Below are 18,831 nucleotides of genomic sequence, written 5' to 3'. Positions count from 1 at the left end.
TTATATATATATATATATATATATATATATATATATATATATATATATATATATATATATATATATATATAAAAGTAAAAAAAAGTATCTCTCTCTTATGAGTGGTATCGCAATCCAATATCGATAAAACGTGCATTCGTTCCCCTGCGATTAGTTCAAGGTAACGAGGACTTGGCGACTGATAGAGTGACAGATGCGAATTTGTATCTTGAAAATTTATTTCATTTATATAAGTCCTTTTGTTTTGATTTCTCTCGCCCTATGATTTGAGTTTGGAGCCAGTTTTTAGTTGTCAAGCGTAATGCATGAATAAGTAGTATATGTCTCTGTCTATCACGCAGATTTGGTGATTGTTACAGAATAATGGTGCGGAGGTGATAGCTGATTTCGCGGCTCGCGTCGCGAAAGCCGCGACCGAGGAGTCAGATTCAGGCTCAACGGTATCGGCAAGCGTGTCCGATAGTATAACCGCCAATACGTCTCAAACAGCGACAGCGCAAAGTTTATCAAACGTCCATAATTCCAATAACGGCGCGAATAGTCAATATAATGCCAGTTCACATTCGTCTACGCAGAACGTAGCTGGCGGTGTTGTATCTGCGATAAATAGTCAATCGTTAGGTACTAGTAACAAGACGCAAGTAGACTCTACCGTGACTAAGACGGAATCGAAACCATTGCAACTACCCGTGAAAGAGTTCCAGCCTAGAAGCGAAGTAAAAAATACGACGATCGAAGAATCGTCAGTCGTTATTCCAGTAGTGGTCGCTGTCGCGAGCAAGGATACTGTTCCCGCGTCAACCACTAATGCCGGAACAGTAACAGCAACGGCGGCGATCACAACGACGACTATTGTAACTGCAATCACCGAGACTCAGCCTGAGGCTGTTGGGTCCGGTCCCATTATGAGCTCTGAAGTGGCAAAAAGCAGCGCTAATATTTCGCCTAATGTAACACAGACGGCAGTTACAACTTCGCATTGGAGCGTACCGAACGTGAACGTTGGCCAAGACATCGCTAAACCGTCCGCCACTGCCCCGAGTGCTAACCCCGTTCCTGCCCGAGACCCGTTCCCCAATCTGTCCGCCAAGAATACGTCGAATTCGCCGCCGAGGAGGAAATCGCAGAACCACGCTCACAGTCAGTCTAACACTACCGAGCTGCCTTCGAGTGCCAAAGAGCAGAAGGGAGATAGAAAAACCCGGGAGAAGAGTCTGAGTTCGCGAGGTGGTGCTGCTTCTTCCACGCCCGTTCACAATCAGCAGACCGACCATCATCATCAGAAAGCGAATGGCGACGCGGTTGGCCAAAAGACTGAAACGGAGAATCTCCCCAGGAACGAGGTCCAGCAGAAGCCAGCAGACAGTAAGTGATGTCAATTTTTTTATAGTCATTTATATATATATTATTTTTTATCTTTTTCTCTCTCGAGCGATTGCTCGTTACGACGGCTGCTGCCCCCTCCCCCCACACTTTGTTTCAATGTCTTTTAACACCTGTGTTGTCTGAGGAGTATTCCAATTACGTTGCTCACTTATCTCTCGTTTTACGTCACGCAATACTGAACGATGCAATTTCACACTTCATTTAAATCGCCCATGTCGTCTTTTCTTTAAGGCTCCTGGCCCCTCGCATTGTCTATCGTTTTTTAATGACGTCAGAAGTGAGAAAATGCATGCTAAAAATTCGTGCGAAATACATTGAAATAAAAATATATATCCATAAAGTAACACTTGCAATCGATTAAACAAATTTGTAAGATACTCCCCTTTTGCTCTAACAATCAATAATTTATTGTAAATTAATCTGAATAGAAATAGGTGAAGAAAAAATTTAAGAAGATGAATTGTACGTTACGTTAATTTACGACAAATTATTGATTGTTAGAGCAAAAGGGGAGTGCACGGAATATCTTACAAATTTATTTAATCGATTGCAAGTGTTACTTTATGGATATATATTTTTATTTTAACATATTTCGCAAGAATTTTTAGCATGCATTTTCTCGCTTCTGACGTCAAAAAAAATAGACAATGGATTGCCTTAATGTCTTTTAAATGTCAAAAACATTACTTCTTTGAATCAAAAGAATCACATTTCCTTTAATTTATAGTAGAAAGAATCGTTGAATCGACTTTATGTCATGAAGTCACTTTATTAATATTAATATACAGTTGCACGATTTTCAAACTCGAGTGTGAGCGATATTTTGCAAGTCGGCTTTAACACGTCAATCATTTTTTACTTTACATTGACGAAAGAGAGTTAATAGAAATTTAAAAAAATGCATACGAACGCGGGAACATACACTCCGGTAACGCCCAGTCGAATATAGCCTTGAACGAGTTTACCGAAGGATACGACAACTCTGCCCTTTCTCCATATTTCTCTCTTTCACTAGCAATTGGAAATTTACCGGCATTACAATAATTATTCAGAATTGCCAGACAGCATTTGGTAGATGCTTTATAATTACAACGACGTGAGACAATCGACAATGGAAACTTTACAATTTTTTCCATTATATTTAACGAGAAACATATATATTGCACTAAATTAATCATTATATTTATATCATACGATATCATAGGTAAATATATGGATAAACTAGGCAGCAATTTTATCAATTAATTTGTAAAGATTGCATCATTTATGAATGGTTGATGTGGTACTTATGTTTATTGTAAAGAATTATGAAATAGAAATAGGAGACAAATATAAAAAAAAATGTGTAAAAATTTATTTTAAACAATATATCGCGTAAAATAAAAATATGAATATAACTTGTAGTGAATTTGTTGCTGTATCAATGCAACAACAATTATTATATGATGTAAATTTAATGATTAATTCAATACAGTATATTTGGCACATAAATTTAATTAAAAAATTTTAGAGGTTTTTCGTCATGGAATGTTTCATCTCGTGATAACCATGAAAGTCTATCTGGCTGACTGTTATCTATTACGAATAATTGATGTAACCGACGAATATGACTTGTTAGTAAAAGCCAATGTATCCTAAAACGCCTGCTAATGGCTTCTTGAACTTTGTGCCAACTGTTTGAGATAGCACGCGATAGACGTGTTTTACAGACTTAAACAATGTTTTTTAATACGCAATAGTACTGTTTAAGTCGTTTATCAACTCAATTGAATCCGTCGTTATTTTACACAATTTTACCAATTCATAGAGAGTGTATGTTCTTTGTACGTTATACAAAATTTATCATGTTCATATTTACGTTTATATTTTTATGTTGCACAAGTTATTATCTTGATAACTGTTCTTATTAGCGGTTTCTGTAATACATTGCATTTTTCGAGTTATTTTAGTAACTTTACGTTTCGTTCTCGTAAAATTAACGTTTGGATTTAGAATAAAAATTTAGAATTGTAAAAAATTGTGTAAAACGTGTCGAGACCAATACGTCGAGCGTGTGTATATGTTCACCTGCAACATTGTTGCATCATGCGTAAATTTTCACTTTTCTCCTGAAGAGGACTCCTGTGAACCTTTGTACTTGACTATAACCTGACCTGACCCAACCTAACCCAATCGAAAAGCCACGAGGAGGGCATAACGCACCGCGCAGGCGACTGTTGCGGCCATCATTCTTGAACTCTGTGTCGCGTGAGTTCAGACATCTCAGAGCCGGTACGACAGTAACATCAGAAATTCTGTACGAAGTAACATCAGAAATATTCATCGTAAAGTGCAAGTTTCAAATTCGTTCGTTGTTGGACAAATATGCTATACAAGCGAACGTTCGAAACGCGTTTTATTTTTAATTAAATTAGTGTTCGTGTTTGATTTCGATTTCACATCGTTTTACCATGTGTTAACGGATACGAATGCTCTCCGGTAAACGAGTCGTGAACGTTATAATTGTTATATTTTATTTGTATTTATTTTAAAAACAGGAATTTTTAAGTGTTCAGTGCTATTATTTTTTAAATGAAACCGCGTGTATCATAATACGTGTACGACATTGCTGTGAGATTTCAGTGTAATTGGCGTATTCGCGCGAATTTTCTTGTAGCGTCTCCAAACCGTGCCTCGATCTGCGAAATATCGCATCGAAAATGGGGAAAAGGGGTAAGATAAAAGAATTTTATTACGTGAACAACAAAAAATTTCTTCTCTTAATACGTGCGCGAGAGAAAAATGCTTGAAAATTTCTTTGTAGGGACGTAAAGTTTATTTCTGTGAAATAAAGCTCACTTTCTCAAAATCAACTTTTGTCCCCTTAAGTAAATGTTCGAGAATTTTCTTCCTCAGCGTGTACGCATTCACGCGCATATTTTCTCGATTTTGTCGTTGTTCAGATTTCTCTCAGTGAGTTTCTGTGCATTTGAAACATCGAGATGTACACGTGGCGGCCTGCTTGACGAAAAAATTCGTGTCCGCATTCCCCGTAAAATTCGGGGTTGATTCGCAAGTCAGGGACAAAACGCGAGCGCGCGCGAGTTTGGCATCGATCGTGCTCGTGAAAATGGATGTCGTTTGCTCCGGAAGAAAGACGTGTATTTAGGCTCGGAAGCGTCCTCGGGCTCTTTTCTTTCTTCTCCTTTCTTCTGGCACCCTATGAATATCTGTCCTTTTCGGGACGTGCTTCGGCGGCCCGTCTTGCTTTTGCACCGTGATCGAAACGTGCGCTAGCGAGCGACAAGGTGCGGCGTGGCGAGGCGAGGCACGACGCGACGAGCCAAAGGCAGACGGTGACGCGTTTACGCGAAAACTGCCGACGAATCGCCGAGGATGCACGAAGCAGGTTAACCGGTGACTAGTGTGGGACACGACGAGAGGGGTGGAAGTCTCGGCGACGGCATCGGTCTCTTTCGTCGCCGAGGGTCTCTTTCAGTAGCTAGCACGTGCTCCGCTAGCCGGCGGCCCCGTTCTACTCTCCGCTCTCTTCTACATCCCGATTCCACCCTCGGTCCCCTTTTTTAGTTCGCGTCCCCATTTTTGTTCCGTTCCTCTCCGACTCCTTTTGCACCGTTAACACCCCAAGAAACGCTCCTCGCGACGTCACGCTCAGAATTTACATTCCCTTTAATACGCGTTACACGCGTTTTGCACGTGCGTCACACCTCGTGTCGCCTACGTAAGCTCCTCTGTAAGAGAATTAGATTAGATTGTGCATGGTGTTGATGCGCCAGCATTTTCACTATAATTGTAAATATATATTAATTTTTAATTAATCGCGACGAGTGCCGACTCGTTCACGTCGTTTTGTCCCGCAATCTGGATCCTCTCCATTCTCTTGTCCGCTTTCCCTTCACGAGCGAAATCTGTACGTTTTACGTGGTCTCGTGCTGTGTGAGAATGCATATTTCGTGGAGTGAAAAGTTCCTTCGTTTTGTTGCGTGACTGATAAAGCGGATATTAGTGAGTCGAAACAAGTGCAAAGGGAAGCAGCAGCCTGTATAATGGAAGGATGCACGTAGAATCAACGATGTGCGTACGTATAATCTTCTTTTCTTCCCCTCCCCCCCTTTTTTCCCTCCTATTTTCTCTTCCTTTCTTCGAGAGTCCCACCGGCTTCAGTGCGTCGTAATCCAAAATGTCGGATGCCTTGGTAGCAACGTGGTTCCCCGACATCTTGTAGTCCACGAAGCGAACTGGGCGAGGAGGTGAGGTGGAAGAAGGAGAGAGGGAAGGAGACGAGACGGCGCTAGGCGCGCGCGAGCTCTCGCTCGCTCGCTCGCTCGCTCACGTACCCGCTTTACTCATTTTATTTCTTTCATTAGATTTGCAAATCACATGCCGCACTCGACGTGGCAGTCCCGCACCGATAATGTACCGTGAGTGCAACGCGTTCGTTCGGCCGTCGAATGTCGACGGCGCTGTTCAAATATGGCCACCCAGATGCGGCCGACGCACACGCGAAGTCACGAGGCGGGTCCCCGTCGATTCTCTCTCTCTCCTCTCCTCTCCTCTCCCCCTCTCTTCCTCCCTCTCTTTCTCTGTCTTGCTCTCTTCCCACAAGAGAATGAGACGGTCTTACCCACGAAAGGCCGTCCGTCTTCGCGAATCACTCCGAAAAATAAGTATCGCGCGATTCTCCCGGATTCCGTCGAGTGTATGTCGCAACGTTATCGCGACGACTGTTATCTAACTCAACTTTTCACCACGTGCATACATATAGATTTTTCAAATAGATTTGAAAAATCCATTATGCACTCTCTGCACAGACGCACGCGCATAATGAAATGTACTCGTAATTGCCCTCGGTGTCTTGAAATTGTTCGCATCGATCTTGAAATCGTACGCAGGCAGCGCGCGATTCAGTAGACGTTCGGGAGAAAAGACGTTACACCGACCACGCGGTCGTGCGTGTGAGGCCATTTTGTGAATGATCGAAAGAGAACGCGCAGCACCATATTGGCTCGCCAAGGTCCCTTCTCGGTTCTCGTGTGTAACGCTGTCTTTTTAACTCCACTCTACGAAGTCGACGAATCGTTTCTCTTTATGTCGGAAACACCTCGCTCCGCTTTCGCGATACACTTACGCTATACGTCTAAATTGGATTGTTCTTTGGCAAAATTTATCTTTTCGCAATTACATACCCAAACGATCATTTTTTTAGTGCTTGGAACACTAGATTTATTAATTTGAGGAATTTCTTGATATATTTCTCGCAGTAAATTACTGATTGTGTTTTCCAACTTAGAGTTTTATACGCATTTGTGACACTTATAATTTTGTTCTATCTTTTCTCTTTCCGTTCATTTTCCATATGTTGCTTTGTAACGGGTCTTCTCTTTGTTCCTCAGAATTGTTATTGCAATTATCGACTTAATTTTTTAATAAAAAATCCTTCAACAACGAAAACCTACTTAATTTACGTAATACAAAAGAAATATTCCTTATTTTAAACATTGAAATCGCTTTCTTTTTTTGATCCTTTATGTCAATAAAGAGGAGTAGATTTTCGATCGCATGTAAAATCCCGAAAAAGTCGATAGTAGGATCGAATAACGCAACGGTCGAGAGTTTGACACTCTCGAGGCTTTCCGTTTGGCGCATGAGTGCACTCGAATATCCGGCTTTATCGATTGAAATAATTGACCCGCGAGAGAAATGCATTGATAATAGAAGCACTATTGCCGAAACCGCGTGCACGCTCCGCGACCCGGTAAAAGAAGTCTCGTCGGGGTCACGGCCGCGTGTGGTAACGCGGACGCGCGCGAATGCGTGTCGTGTGCGCACGCGCGCGCCCTCTCGCTCGGCTAACACGCCATTTCATACACAGGGAACACGCGGCGAGCGTGTGCACCGAAAAAATATCACGAGACTTTCGGCGCCGCGCGACCTTGGGGCCGTCGTTCGTCGGTGATCGGGTGAAAGTCTTCCGCGGATTAGAAAAGAATTCCGCGGCCGCAAGGTGGAAAATGGTGCGCGGCTGCTTTGAGCGTCCAGGGAGCCGTTAATAACATTTCGTTCGTTAACGAGATCGGAGAGGCGAGAGCGTATTCTCGTTGCTAGTAATCGCCAGATATCGTTATGGGCGAGAACGTGCGATTTTCGATGTTAAACTTTGACCTTTCGGGGAAGTCCACGACCGGACGTGTGTAGATCCAGAAATATTTCTACACGCCGCACGAAAGCATCTCGATCCATTGACACATCTGTCTACAATTTTATCTCGAATTATATCGTGGAATTTTTAAGTTAAATAGGAACGAAAGAGCGTGTATCTAAGATAGATATATTTTTACTAAAGATTTTTTTACTAAAGATACTAAATTCATGTGCCGAGATAAGCGTTCGACATTTGGAATTCTTACCAGATTAGATATTCGAAAGTTATTTGTTAACAATCTAGAAAAATTTATATTCAGGAGTAGCAAGTATTTTTTAACATGCGTCCGGTATCACACACGTGTTAGTTCCAATCTTACTTATAAGAACCATTCCCAACAACGTCATCAAACAAAAAGTACATTTTGAACAAAGCTATAATTATAGAATGAAACATTGTAAGACACAATGAAAAACTATAACTACAACTCTGGATAATATCGATTAGCAACATACTCGAGCGATTAACAGACTTAAAATTTAGATCTTACTTTCCATTTTTTCCCATACATTATATTATTGGAATTTTTGAACCCAAACTCGAGCTTGAGTCTCCAACTGGCTGTGTAAGTTTTCGATTTTAACGTTTTTACATCGGAGAAAAATTTTTTTTTCCACTTTTGTTCCCAGACCTTCGGTGTAAAAACGTTAAAATCGAAAACTTACACAGTCAGTTGGAGACGCGTACAAACTCGAGCTTGGGTTCGAAAATTCCAATAATAGAATATACGTCAAAAAAATGAAAAGTCAGATAAGATTCTTCTCTATATCTTGAAGATAACCAAATGCGTCTGCCTTGTAGATAAATAATCGTGCCACGTTATTGACACAAGTCTCACTATATAAGAAGTAATGTAACGGGAAACTTTTCATCGCATTCACTGTATGAAAACACAAATGTTTACTCTGATAAAGTGATAATGTAACAGTGATATAGCAGAATTTAAATACTCCACTAAACAATCTTCGGCTATTATATCTTGAAGTATCTTCGATGTAATATTGATATGTTTGTTACGCAACGTTTTACAATATTTGAACGCACAAAAGGCAACATGTGCTCTGCTCTTCATGGTATCGAGGGGGAAATTCGAAGATGGACTTAAAATAAATATAAATCATTATAGTAACAAGTAACAACAGCGATAACACGTGGTTCAATGATACGATAAACACATATACACAGCACACAGCGGAGGGCACAAAAGATATGTCGGTGAAATTTAGACGGGCTGGTTTTCCCGTCGACGCGATCCTCTTCTTAAAGCTCTGCCGATCCACGGTCGACGGACGATTCGCGTGCGCGACTCTACCACGATCGTAGCTGTCTAATTATATCGCCTTTCTCGAAATCCGCGGTCGCACCATTGCGTTTCGTGCGATTGCGAGCGCAAGCGCTCGACCTCTGCGCGATTTTTATTTATTGCCCGTCGTCGTCGTCGTCATTGCCGTCGCCATCGTCGTCGTCGGGATCGTCGGTTGTACGATTCTCTCTCGCGATAGCCACCTCGACCCGCTTTTGCAAAATGCGATTCAACCTACTTTCGTGCATCGAGAATCGAATCGAAGAGCGGCATATGGCTCAGTGAACGTTCTCGCGCGCGCCGATTAATCAGTCGATCCTAATAGCCGCGCCAACCGAACTATCGTGGGAAAGAAAGAAAGAAGTCCGTCGAGAGCGCGACGGGAAGTCGAAGTTGCGACTCCTTCATCGACTTCCGATCGAGTCGGTCATGAGCGTATGATGCTCGCCGATACGTGAAAATAGGTGGATAAATGAACGTGCATACGGATAAAATCGGGATTCTTCACGCAATCGGGATTTACCGCGCGCGCGCACGATACGTCTCTGCGGATTAGATCGAGCCGTGTACGAAATTGCGCTCAGTGCGCCTGCTCCGACGCAAACCGGCGAACAGAACTAATTTAAGAAATCCTATGTCGTGCCTGTTGGTTTGCGCCAGTTCACAGGTTAAAATAGATGCGTGAAAGTCGTCGGGCGTCGCGAGGCCAGCTTCCCCGAGGCTTTTCCGAAGTGTCTTTTCAATTTGAGACAATCGTCCACGACCACTGCGCTGTCGTCTTTTCTAATTGTTCAATCGTTTATCGTTACACGAATCGTTTATCGTCGTAATCGCCGTCGGTAATCGGATCGGAATTTGAGTGCTTGCTTCGACGACTTCTCACCGTGGTTTTCGTTCCAAACGTCCTTCTCAATCTCTTTCACGATCTTCGTGAGTTGTCGTCGTGTCTGATCAGAAACGTGAATTGCACACCGATATCTTACTGGTTACATTTTCGTCGAAGATGCGAGTGTCGTCGTCGTCGCCGTGTTTCGTATCGCATCTACACCACGTTTGGCAGGGATTTGGCAGGTTTATAAATAAATACTGAATCAGTGGGCCGTGGTGGAAGCGCGAAGGGGAAGCGCGGCAGGGCGGAGGTAGTGCGCGCGGGTGCGGCAGCGACGACGACACGGCCGCGGGGTGAGAACGACGGATCGCCCTGAAACTCGAGCTATCCTCGAGGATGTGAGAGCTCACGTGCACGTGTGCACACGTAAAAGACATGGGCGACCGAAGAACAACGGCGGCGACGAATGGCGGCTGTGGAGGCGGCGGCGGCAGCCGTGCCAGCAGCAACACGAGATCCAAAAGTCGTCATCGACGCGGATCCCGAGATCATGGTATTCTCGTATTCTGTAGCGAAGCTTATGTCCCTTCGATGTTGGCTCCGCGGCAATATGCCGACAGGATTTCTCCTGGATATCGTCTTAGATATCTGTAGATTTTCAACAGTTTCCGCAGCCTTCCATGTGTCGTGTATGACTAATTGTTTTTTTCCTTTCTTCTTTCAGGTAAGGCTATGCAAAAGCAAAAAAGTAAGAATAAGCTGAAACCTCGCGAACTGAATCGCAAGGGAGCCGAGAAGGAAGGCACGGACATGGACGCGTTTGTAAATACAGCACCAGCACCGAAAACCGCCGAAATCAAGCAAGATAACAAGGAATCGCAGTCCCTTCCAGTTCCTCCAAAAGACGGCAACAAAGAATCCGTCAGGGAGATCAAAGACATGAAGGAAAAAGAAAATTACGAGTCGAAGAAGGAAAAAGAGATTTTGGCTGTGTCAAAAAACGAAAAACACGAAATTGTCGAGGTGTCGAAAGAAAGCACTCCCGTGCAACAGGCGCCGTCCCCTCCCATCGTTGACAAGCTGCCGACCAACAAGGAAATGTCCAAGGAAGCTACTCCCCCGAAAATCGGGGATAACGCGAAGCCACCGAGCAACGTATGTAACACGCAGCAACCGAAAGCGACGGTGCCAGCGGTGACGGTAGTTCCAGTGGTAGTTCCCAATGACGTCGTCGATCATATAAAGATCAAGGAAGACATAAACCTGGAAATATTAGTCGCGCAGAAAAACGAAGAGAATTCCAAGGTGTCGGCATTGTGCACGTCTAACGAGGAAGAGGAGGAGAAGCCGACGGCGGTTTTGGTGGAAGGCACGAAACAAGAAGTCGAGATGCAGGATGCCTCAACAGAAACCACATCTAAAGCACCAGTGCTCAAATATACATACAAGGAGGATCAATGGAGTCCGATCAATACAGCTGGAAAGAAGATGTATGATAGAGAATTTTTGATGAAATTGCAATTTGATCCAAACAGCAAGATCAAACCGCCGAATCTTCCAGACCTAGAGATTGTTCTCAAGGATCCCAGGGTAAGATGTTGATCTCGTTGCTTTCGTATATAACTATATGCTTACGATATCATCGTCGCTTACGTGGGCGTATGAGGGGATTTTTACGTCTTATAAGTGAATATATAAAATATATTATTATATAATACATATTTTTGTATCATATATATGTATGTGTGTATATAATATTATGTATTACTATAGGTACGTCTTAGTGCTATGACGGACTTGAGGCCATTCACACAAGTTCACTTAAGTAGACATGATGCGTTGATGCCAGGATTTGCGAAGGCTACTGCAAATTCTCGTTTGGTAAGTATATAACATCGCATTATTTCAAATGAAAAGGTCGATTCTTTACAGTTTCTGTAGAGAAATCTGCTATTCTATTCAAAATGACTTGTAATATTTGAATTAGAGGATATATCATGGAACTGTTTGTAAGGTTTTTTGATCGGAATTAAAGTAAAAATTACCAATACATTATTATTAGTTAGAGACATCATTAATGTCATTAATATGTTATTAATATATAATTTGCCGTTATATCGCGTTTTGAGAGTTTTTATGGAAATATACGGTGCTATCTGGATGTGTATCTAATCCTGGATACTTTCGCCATTTTAGTCTGTAATAAGAATAATAAGAATATATATAACTGATATATAATCGACATCTTACAAACAAGCGGAAAGTCGATTCTGATCAGAATAAAGATACGGAGGTCTTGTGCTGTGATGAAGAAAACCGCTATCGTTTATTTCGTCGCGTAGTAACGTAATAACAACTGTCTCTAAAGATGACACTAATAAAATCACGATTAGAAATTGATCAATTAGAAACTTATATTTCTAATTGGAATTATAAAATAGTTCCATGATAGAGTTCCTTAGGAAGAGGGTTACTCAAATGATGCCGAATTAAGATTGAAAGTAGTGATCTGAAATTTAATGAACGAAGACATACTTTTCTGATTGAAATGATTGCACTCTTCAAAGTATTTGTGCGTATTGTATTAACATTATTACTATATAGAATGTTCATATCTTGTTTACAGCCACCCACAAATCGTAAAAGTCATCCGGGAAAACCGAGTAAGCCCACCAAACCAAATATAATACAGTACTCGATATCAGTTAAGGAAGATGTGCAATTGAAGAGAATCCATAATGCTTGGGTGCCATTAAGAATTCAGTCTGCGAGTATGTCGCCCGATGATGTGAAGACATTTAATATCGTCAGTAGTGTACGTGGTGTATTGAATAAGCTCACTCCAGAAAAGTTTGGAAAACTAATGGATCTTATCAAGGAACTCGATATTGATACGCCTGCACGACTACAAGAAGTTATCAGTTTAGTATTTGAGAAAGCAGTCGACGAACCTTGCTACTCTGTGGAGTATGCACAGTTGTGTAAAGAATTGGGTTTCTTGGAAGTTAAGGATCCTGATATAGAAGGTGCTGTTATCACCTTTAAGAAACTTATAATTACACGTTGTCAAAAAGAATTCGAGAAAAATCCCAACGATGACATCATGAGAAATAAAGCACTCAGAGAAATTGAAGAATGCAAAGATCCCGTAAGTATTTTGCTAAATTTAAATTTTATTCTATAGTTTCCTTTTTCTTCACTTTCCACTTTCCACAGCAGCAATTATGAAAATTTCAATGTCTTATTATTTTATTTTCCTTTTATTAGAATCTAAAGAAAGAAATGAAGTTGTCATTTGAGGATAAAGAACGTCGGCAGCGCATAAAGTCTGTAGGAAATGTCCGGTAAGTAGATTCTTTTATTCAGTATTTCTCAAGATGTCCACTTATATTTAGATATAAGAAATAAAGAATACGTGCAAAGTAAGTTTGTGCGTTTATTATTTGGTATAATAAAGAAAAATAATCTTTGTTTAAAAAATATATACTTTTACGAGAGATAATAATTTTCTGAAATATCATTTATCGTTAACAGATTTATCGGCGAGCTATACAGAGCGACGATATTGACAACAAAAATTATGCATCGTTGTATTACACAATTATTGCAACAAAATTCTGAAGAGAGTATGGAATGCTTGTGCAAACTGTTTGAAACAATAGGCCCAGAGATAGAAGGAAAATCTGGTGTGGTAAGGATATATTATGTTTTCACTTTCTTTTTTATATTTAAAATTGAATATGTATATATATTTTTCTAAATGAGAAAAATGTGACTAAATAATCAACAAATTTTATAATTAAAATAACTTACTGTAATTTTCGTTATTTGTTGTCTTATTTATTTCTCATTCGCTTCTTTTTTTTTTCTATTCTAGGAAATTGGTGAATATTTTACCAGAATGAAGGAGATTGTTTGTCGAAAGGGACAAAATCTTCCTAAAATTAATTCTAGAGTACGCTTTATGATTCAAGATGTCATAGAATTAAAAGAAAGAGGATGGAAAAAGAGAAGAGAGGAGGAAAATAGTCCTAAAACAATAGATGAAATTACGAAGGAGGCAGAGTCTGAAAAATTAGACTCTCAGCTCAATAGTGCTCTGTTAAATACTCCTAGAAAAGATGATCGTAACAACGACAAAAAGAAAAATCGTAAGTTTTGCTTGTAATTAATACATGGTCGTAATTAACTCCCTGCATGTTCTAATATATATTAATACATTTTTATATTATCAATAAATATATTACATATGTTATTCTTAATATTACTTATATATTCTAGGTGGACTTGGTCCTACTGATGATGGTTGGAGCCAACCTGTAACTAGAATGAGGCCATCGGCGTACTCTGTAGAAACAGCAAAACTGAAGAATAAACCGGTTAGTAAACTCATGCAAATTCTTCATGATGCAAACGTTAATGTTAACATTGGTAACGTAAATATTATATCTTATATTTTCTTTATAGCCACCCATGGACGACATGCAACTTGGTAGTAGAAACGCTTATATGTGGAAGAATCCGGTTATGAGTGGTGCTAATAAGACAATAAGTGCAAATAAGTTTGCATGTCTAGAGAACATGAACTTTGAGGATAAAAGAATGCCATTGCAACTGTCTGGGTAAGTCGAAATTCTTCTTACGTGTAAATATAAGGATTGCGAATTATATCACAATTACTGTTCATTAATCGTACGTATCGTGCTTTTCAAATATGATGATACACACAATATATTGCCTAGACTAGAGTTTCTGAATAAGCTCAAATTTCTATGATTTCAAATGAATTCTGACGATACAAGAAACTTACATGTTAACATTAGAAGTACATCGGACAGCCGCTTATATTTTTATTTATTATTTCAGATCGAGATCGACGGGTCCATGTGGCCGTGACTACAAGAGTTCCTATGGTACGTCTCTTTACAAACAGATAAATTTATTTTAATACGAGATACACGGCGTATCTTGTATATTATGTTCAAAGTATAGTATTCTTGATGTCGATAAAATTTTAAAAGAAACTTCGTCATTTTTATAGATGGTAGGAATTCCCGTAATGGTAGCCACCAAATGAGCGGTGCATCGTCGAGTAGGGGCGGTAACTCGTTACTGGATAGCTCACGCAGTCAAAGTATGTCGATGCCTTCGCCTATAATGAAATCCGGTTCACAAACTGGGACAATTAGTCATAAACCTCCGATGTCGCAGCAAGACTTCATGAAGGCCCTGAACTCTACATTAAGACACTATCTTGCGGAACAAGTTATTGAGGTAAGTCGTGCTTTACGCTAAATCTGATAATAATATAAGTGACGCGAACGTATTATCAAGTTTCACAGACGCACGCTCCTTAGATCCATCTTTGATTCTTTAGGAGATGCTTGAGTCATTGGCGTGCAATAATACTCAATACCTTCTTTTTGGTCTTTTGTGGTAATATATATTATTGCGTTACTTACATTGACCAACGAGAGGACAAATAAATATTTAAGAAAACGTTTTGTTACAATTATTCAAGTATATCCTGCAATATTTAAATCTATAACGTGATGCACGATCTAAATTATACGCATTTTCCTCTGTTCTTACAGGATACGGCACTAGAAGTTAAACAAAAGTTCGATAGTACCACTTTGAGCAAGTTCACGCTCGAATGTATTAACCACGTTTTTGAAAAAACCGCTGCCGATCGAGAATCTGTCTCCAAGCTTATGTCCCACTTAATTAAGGAAAACATTTTACCTCTGCAATATTTTAAGAATGGGTGAGTAATTCGTTTTGTTCCGATATGTTTAGTTATCGATTAAGAAGTAATTATAACCCGAATTATTGCAAAATAATTCACGTCCATGACTTATGAGTTGATCAATGATGATAACATTTTTTATAGAGTAAAGATGTATGTGAAAATTATATCTTTGTGTTGTAAGCCAAAAGGATACTGACGATATTTATATAAATCTAATTACATTATAATGTTTCCATAGAAACCTTTGTAAACGCAATGAAATTTTGTTTCAGGTTAGGAGAAGTGTTACAGATAATAGACGAATTGGTCATCGATTTACCTAAAATTTGGACTTATCTAGCTGAAATATTATGTAAGTAATATCTCTTCTTTTTTTTTAAATTTACTTGCCACGATTTAACTAGTGAATTTAGTAAATGCAATAATTTCTTTTTAAGTAAGATTAGAGAAAAAATTATTTTCTTTTTTCATGATGAAAATTGCATTTTACACCATAGAAATATGCCGTGCAGGTTATTTTTTGCTCAACAGGTCTGAAAAAAATACAGTAACTCGCTCATGCCACGTAGTTTGATGTCAAGCAAATTGATTAACATCCGTAATAATTTGTATTTCAGCACATTCGATAGAAGAAGAGGCTATACCGTTATCTGAAATGAAGAGCGTGTTTTTAAGTTTGAAACCAAACGGTTTCGTAGGCAAACTTTACGGAGAACTCATGGTGAAAATATCTCATAGCAAAGGACCTAAATGGGTTGCCGATAAATGGGACCAAAGTGGATTGCAATTGAGTAATTTGCTCGACCCGAAACTGGAGGATGCGGACGTAATCATCAAGGACTACGTAAGTATCCTAAGTTGTCTTTTAACAAACAATTTTTAATATATAATCTGATTTAATTTCATTATTTTAATTTCATTTTTTTCTCTACAGAATTTGGGATTCCTAACTGGTGATTGTAATAGTGCCAAAAGCTCCACCGCTGCTAATAGTAACCAACTCACTTTGATCCAAATTCAAGAACATCTCCGAGTGTCTATGCAAGATAATACTTCCTTCGATGAAATGTCTAGTTGGATAAATGTATGTATTCTCAAAAGCCGTGGAACGATCGTGTAACTTTTCCCCTATGTATATACCGCCGCTCTTGAGCACGAATTTACTTATATATAACGCCGTCGAACGGAATGCAAAAATGTTTTTACTCATTTTAGTAGCATTGATGCGAAAATTTAATAATGTATGAATCGATTGGAGTCATAACAATAATTGATAGAATTCTTTGGATGACTTAGAACAAAATTCTAAACAAATAGGAAAAATTTAATATTAATGAAGAAATAATTTATTTTTCATATTTTGATCAATTCCTTAGAATTGTAGTAGTCCTACTCCTTCTATGGTGGATCCCCCATGGCGCATTGCGTCTAAGCACCCGGGAGCTGCCAAAAAATTGGTGTCGACCCCGGGGCTTATTTGTATTATTTGCATTATTTGTATTATTGCTTATTTGTATTATTGCTTATTTGTATTATTTGCACCGGATGAGGAGGGGCAACGGTGGAGACGGGCATACATGGACAGCAGGTCTTAAAGGATAGCAACCTTTGACTTTGAGAGACTGTGACAGCTGTACCATTTGGTACAGTAACATTGTTTCTCTCTGTAGTCGCCGTGCGCTCGGGATCGCGCCAGAGATGTCACTTCCGAACGGCATCTCTGAGCGTTATTTAGGAAGAGGAGAGTGTCGTGAGCGTGGAGCGTCAGGTAGCTCAGTGGTTTAGAGCAGTCGCCCGGCAAGCGAAAGACCCGGGTTCGAGTCCCGGCCTAGCAGGACCGCGCTCTCGATATTTTTCTCTTTCTGGAACGAAAAAGATACGCAGATCTCGAACGCACGGCGTCCCGCCGCCACCTAGTATGCCCTCCTCCTTCTATGGTACCACTTTCCTTCCCTCTTCCCTCCCTCTTTCCTCTTTATCTCAAATGAGTTGCTTGGCATTATTAAAAATGTGGGTAACATTAATAAATTTAAAGTAATGTTATTTTTTTAAGAATTTGTTGACGGGAAAAATGTCCACATCAGGTTTCGAATAATGTGTGTATCCCTGTTTATTTCACTTTTCCTTTTTTTCCTTGTATTTTTGTGCTATCTATAGTTTTTTTTTATTTTTTGCGCTTGAAGGGAATCTTTCCGGAGCGTATAATCTCACTCGTGTTCTCTTTTACTCTCTTACTATCTCTCCGCTTCTTCCTCTCTCATTCTTTCTCGTGGCGCAGCGAGAGAACTGAACGAATCGAGTGCGGAGAGGAGGGAGGAAATAAAATAAAATTCTAATTCTTTCTAAATTAAAAAAAAAATGAAGGAATGACTTCACACACAGGTCGACATGAAATTTATCATATTGTGAAGCCTATAGTTTGTATAAATAATCTAATACGTCAATTTTTTGCCCGAAATCAAGTCTGTGTGCTTAATCATCCGCCATATTTACCTGATTTGGCTCCATATGACTTCTCTTTATTCCCAAAATTGAAATTAAAGTTGAAAGGTGTATGTTTTATTCCAATTTTTTGTTTATTTTATTTAATAAAATTGCTCCGCGCGAAAACCTTTAAAGTTAATTTATTAATTTATTATTTCAGGAAAATGTTCAGACTAGAGTTAAGGATCCGAAGTTTATAAGAAGTTTAATGACTGCCATTTTAGAGACGTCAATAGGTAAGACACATATTTTTATTAGAAAATTTGTAATAATGTTTGCATCTGATGATATATATTGTGTACAGAGCAAAGATGTTTTCGAATCATTTTTGTGTTGTTATGCCAAAAGGATACTGAACCGACTTTTGAAAACAACTTTGCAAAGCTTTTCGAAGTTGCCTCATATTAATATATAATTTTGTCACGCAGAACCCATACACGATACATGGAGACTAAACCAAGATATTTTTATAAGATTGCAAACGCTGATCCAACGTTATGTCGACGCGGACGAGATGTTAGAATTGCAATGTCTTTATGCAATTCAATCTTATATGACGAAGCTCGAATATCCGTCTGGTAATTTCATATTACATACTTATATCTAGTAGTGTATATATGTGTAATAGTAACAGATTTTTCAGTCACTTATAGCGAATTCGGTAGCTTGCACTAGTACACACTGAGTGCGCATTAAGGCTTGTTTACAGTACATTCTTATATTTAAGATCGTGTCTTAAATACATATTTAAAAACATTTTAACTAATAAAATGATTCGTACGGATGTTATATCATATTATGGTTAAAAATATTTGAGAATTATTTAAGACAATCTTTAAATATAATAACATACTATGAATAAGCCTTAGTGCGCA

The 18,831-nt window shown here is 39.4% G+C and overlaps 1 protein-coding gene and 1 non-coding gene across 11 annotated transcripts in view; both read left to right on the top strand.

The window, feature by feature from the left end:
* Nucleotides 1-18,831, top strand: part of LOC116845447 (eukaryotic translation initiation factor 4 gamma 3-like) — a 54,073-nt gene that overhangs the window by 33,135 nt on the left and 2,107 nt on the right. For all 10 annotated transcript variants that reach the window (XM_032818142.1, XM_032818144.1, XM_032818147.1 and 7 more), the window contains 17 exons: nucleotides 360-1,365; nucleotides 10,445-11,310; nucleotides 11,494-11,601; nucleotides 12,347-12,868; nucleotides 12,988-13,064; nucleotides 13,255-13,411; nucleotides 13,598-13,871; nucleotides 14,002-14,099; nucleotides 14,188-14,342; nucleotides 14,587-14,633; nucleotides 14,762-14,994; nucleotides 15,315-15,487; nucleotides 15,745-15,824; nucleotides 16,090-16,316; nucleotides 16,407-16,556; nucleotides 18,117-18,192; nucleotides 18,385-18,534. In XM_032818142.1, coding sequence (XP_032674033.1) covers nucleotides 360-1,365; nucleotides 10,445-11,310; nucleotides 11,494-11,601; nucleotides 12,347-12,868; nucleotides 12,988-13,064; nucleotides 13,255-13,411; nucleotides 13,598-13,871; nucleotides 14,002-14,099; nucleotides 14,188-14,342; nucleotides 14,587-14,633; nucleotides 14,762-14,994; nucleotides 15,315-15,487; nucleotides 15,745-15,824; nucleotides 16,090-16,316; nucleotides 16,407-16,556; nucleotides 18,117-18,192; nucleotides 18,385-18,534 — 4,399 coding nt within the window. The remainder of the gene's footprint in view (nucleotides 1-359; nucleotides 1,366-10,444; nucleotides 11,311-11,493; nucleotides 11,602-12,346; nucleotides 12,869-12,987; nucleotides 13,065-13,254; nucleotides 13,412-13,597; nucleotides 13,872-14,001; nucleotides 14,100-14,187; nucleotides 14,343-14,586; nucleotides 14,634-14,761; nucleotides 14,995-15,314; nucleotides 15,488-15,744; nucleotides 15,825-16,089; nucleotides 16,317-16,406; nucleotides 16,557-18,116; nucleotides 18,193-18,384; nucleotides 18,535-18,831) is intronic.
* LOC116845519 lies at nucleotides 15,064-15,203 on the top strand. Its single transcript, XR_004378260.1, has one exon. It is a non-coding gene; the product is annotated as a small nucleolar RNA SNORA53 (small nucleolar RNA).

This window comes from Odontomachus brunneus, unplaced genomic scaffold (genome assembly GCF_010583005.1).
Source record: "Odontomachus brunneus isolate Ranch 3 - 2012 unplaced genomic scaffold, Obru_v1 Obru_scaffold_052, whole genome shotgun sequence".
Classification (NCBI taxonomy): domain Eukaryota; kingdom Metazoa; phylum Arthropoda; class Insecta; order Hymenoptera; family Formicidae; genus Odontomachus; species Odontomachus brunneus.
This window is presented reverse-complemented; position numbering and strand designations above follow the sequence as displayed.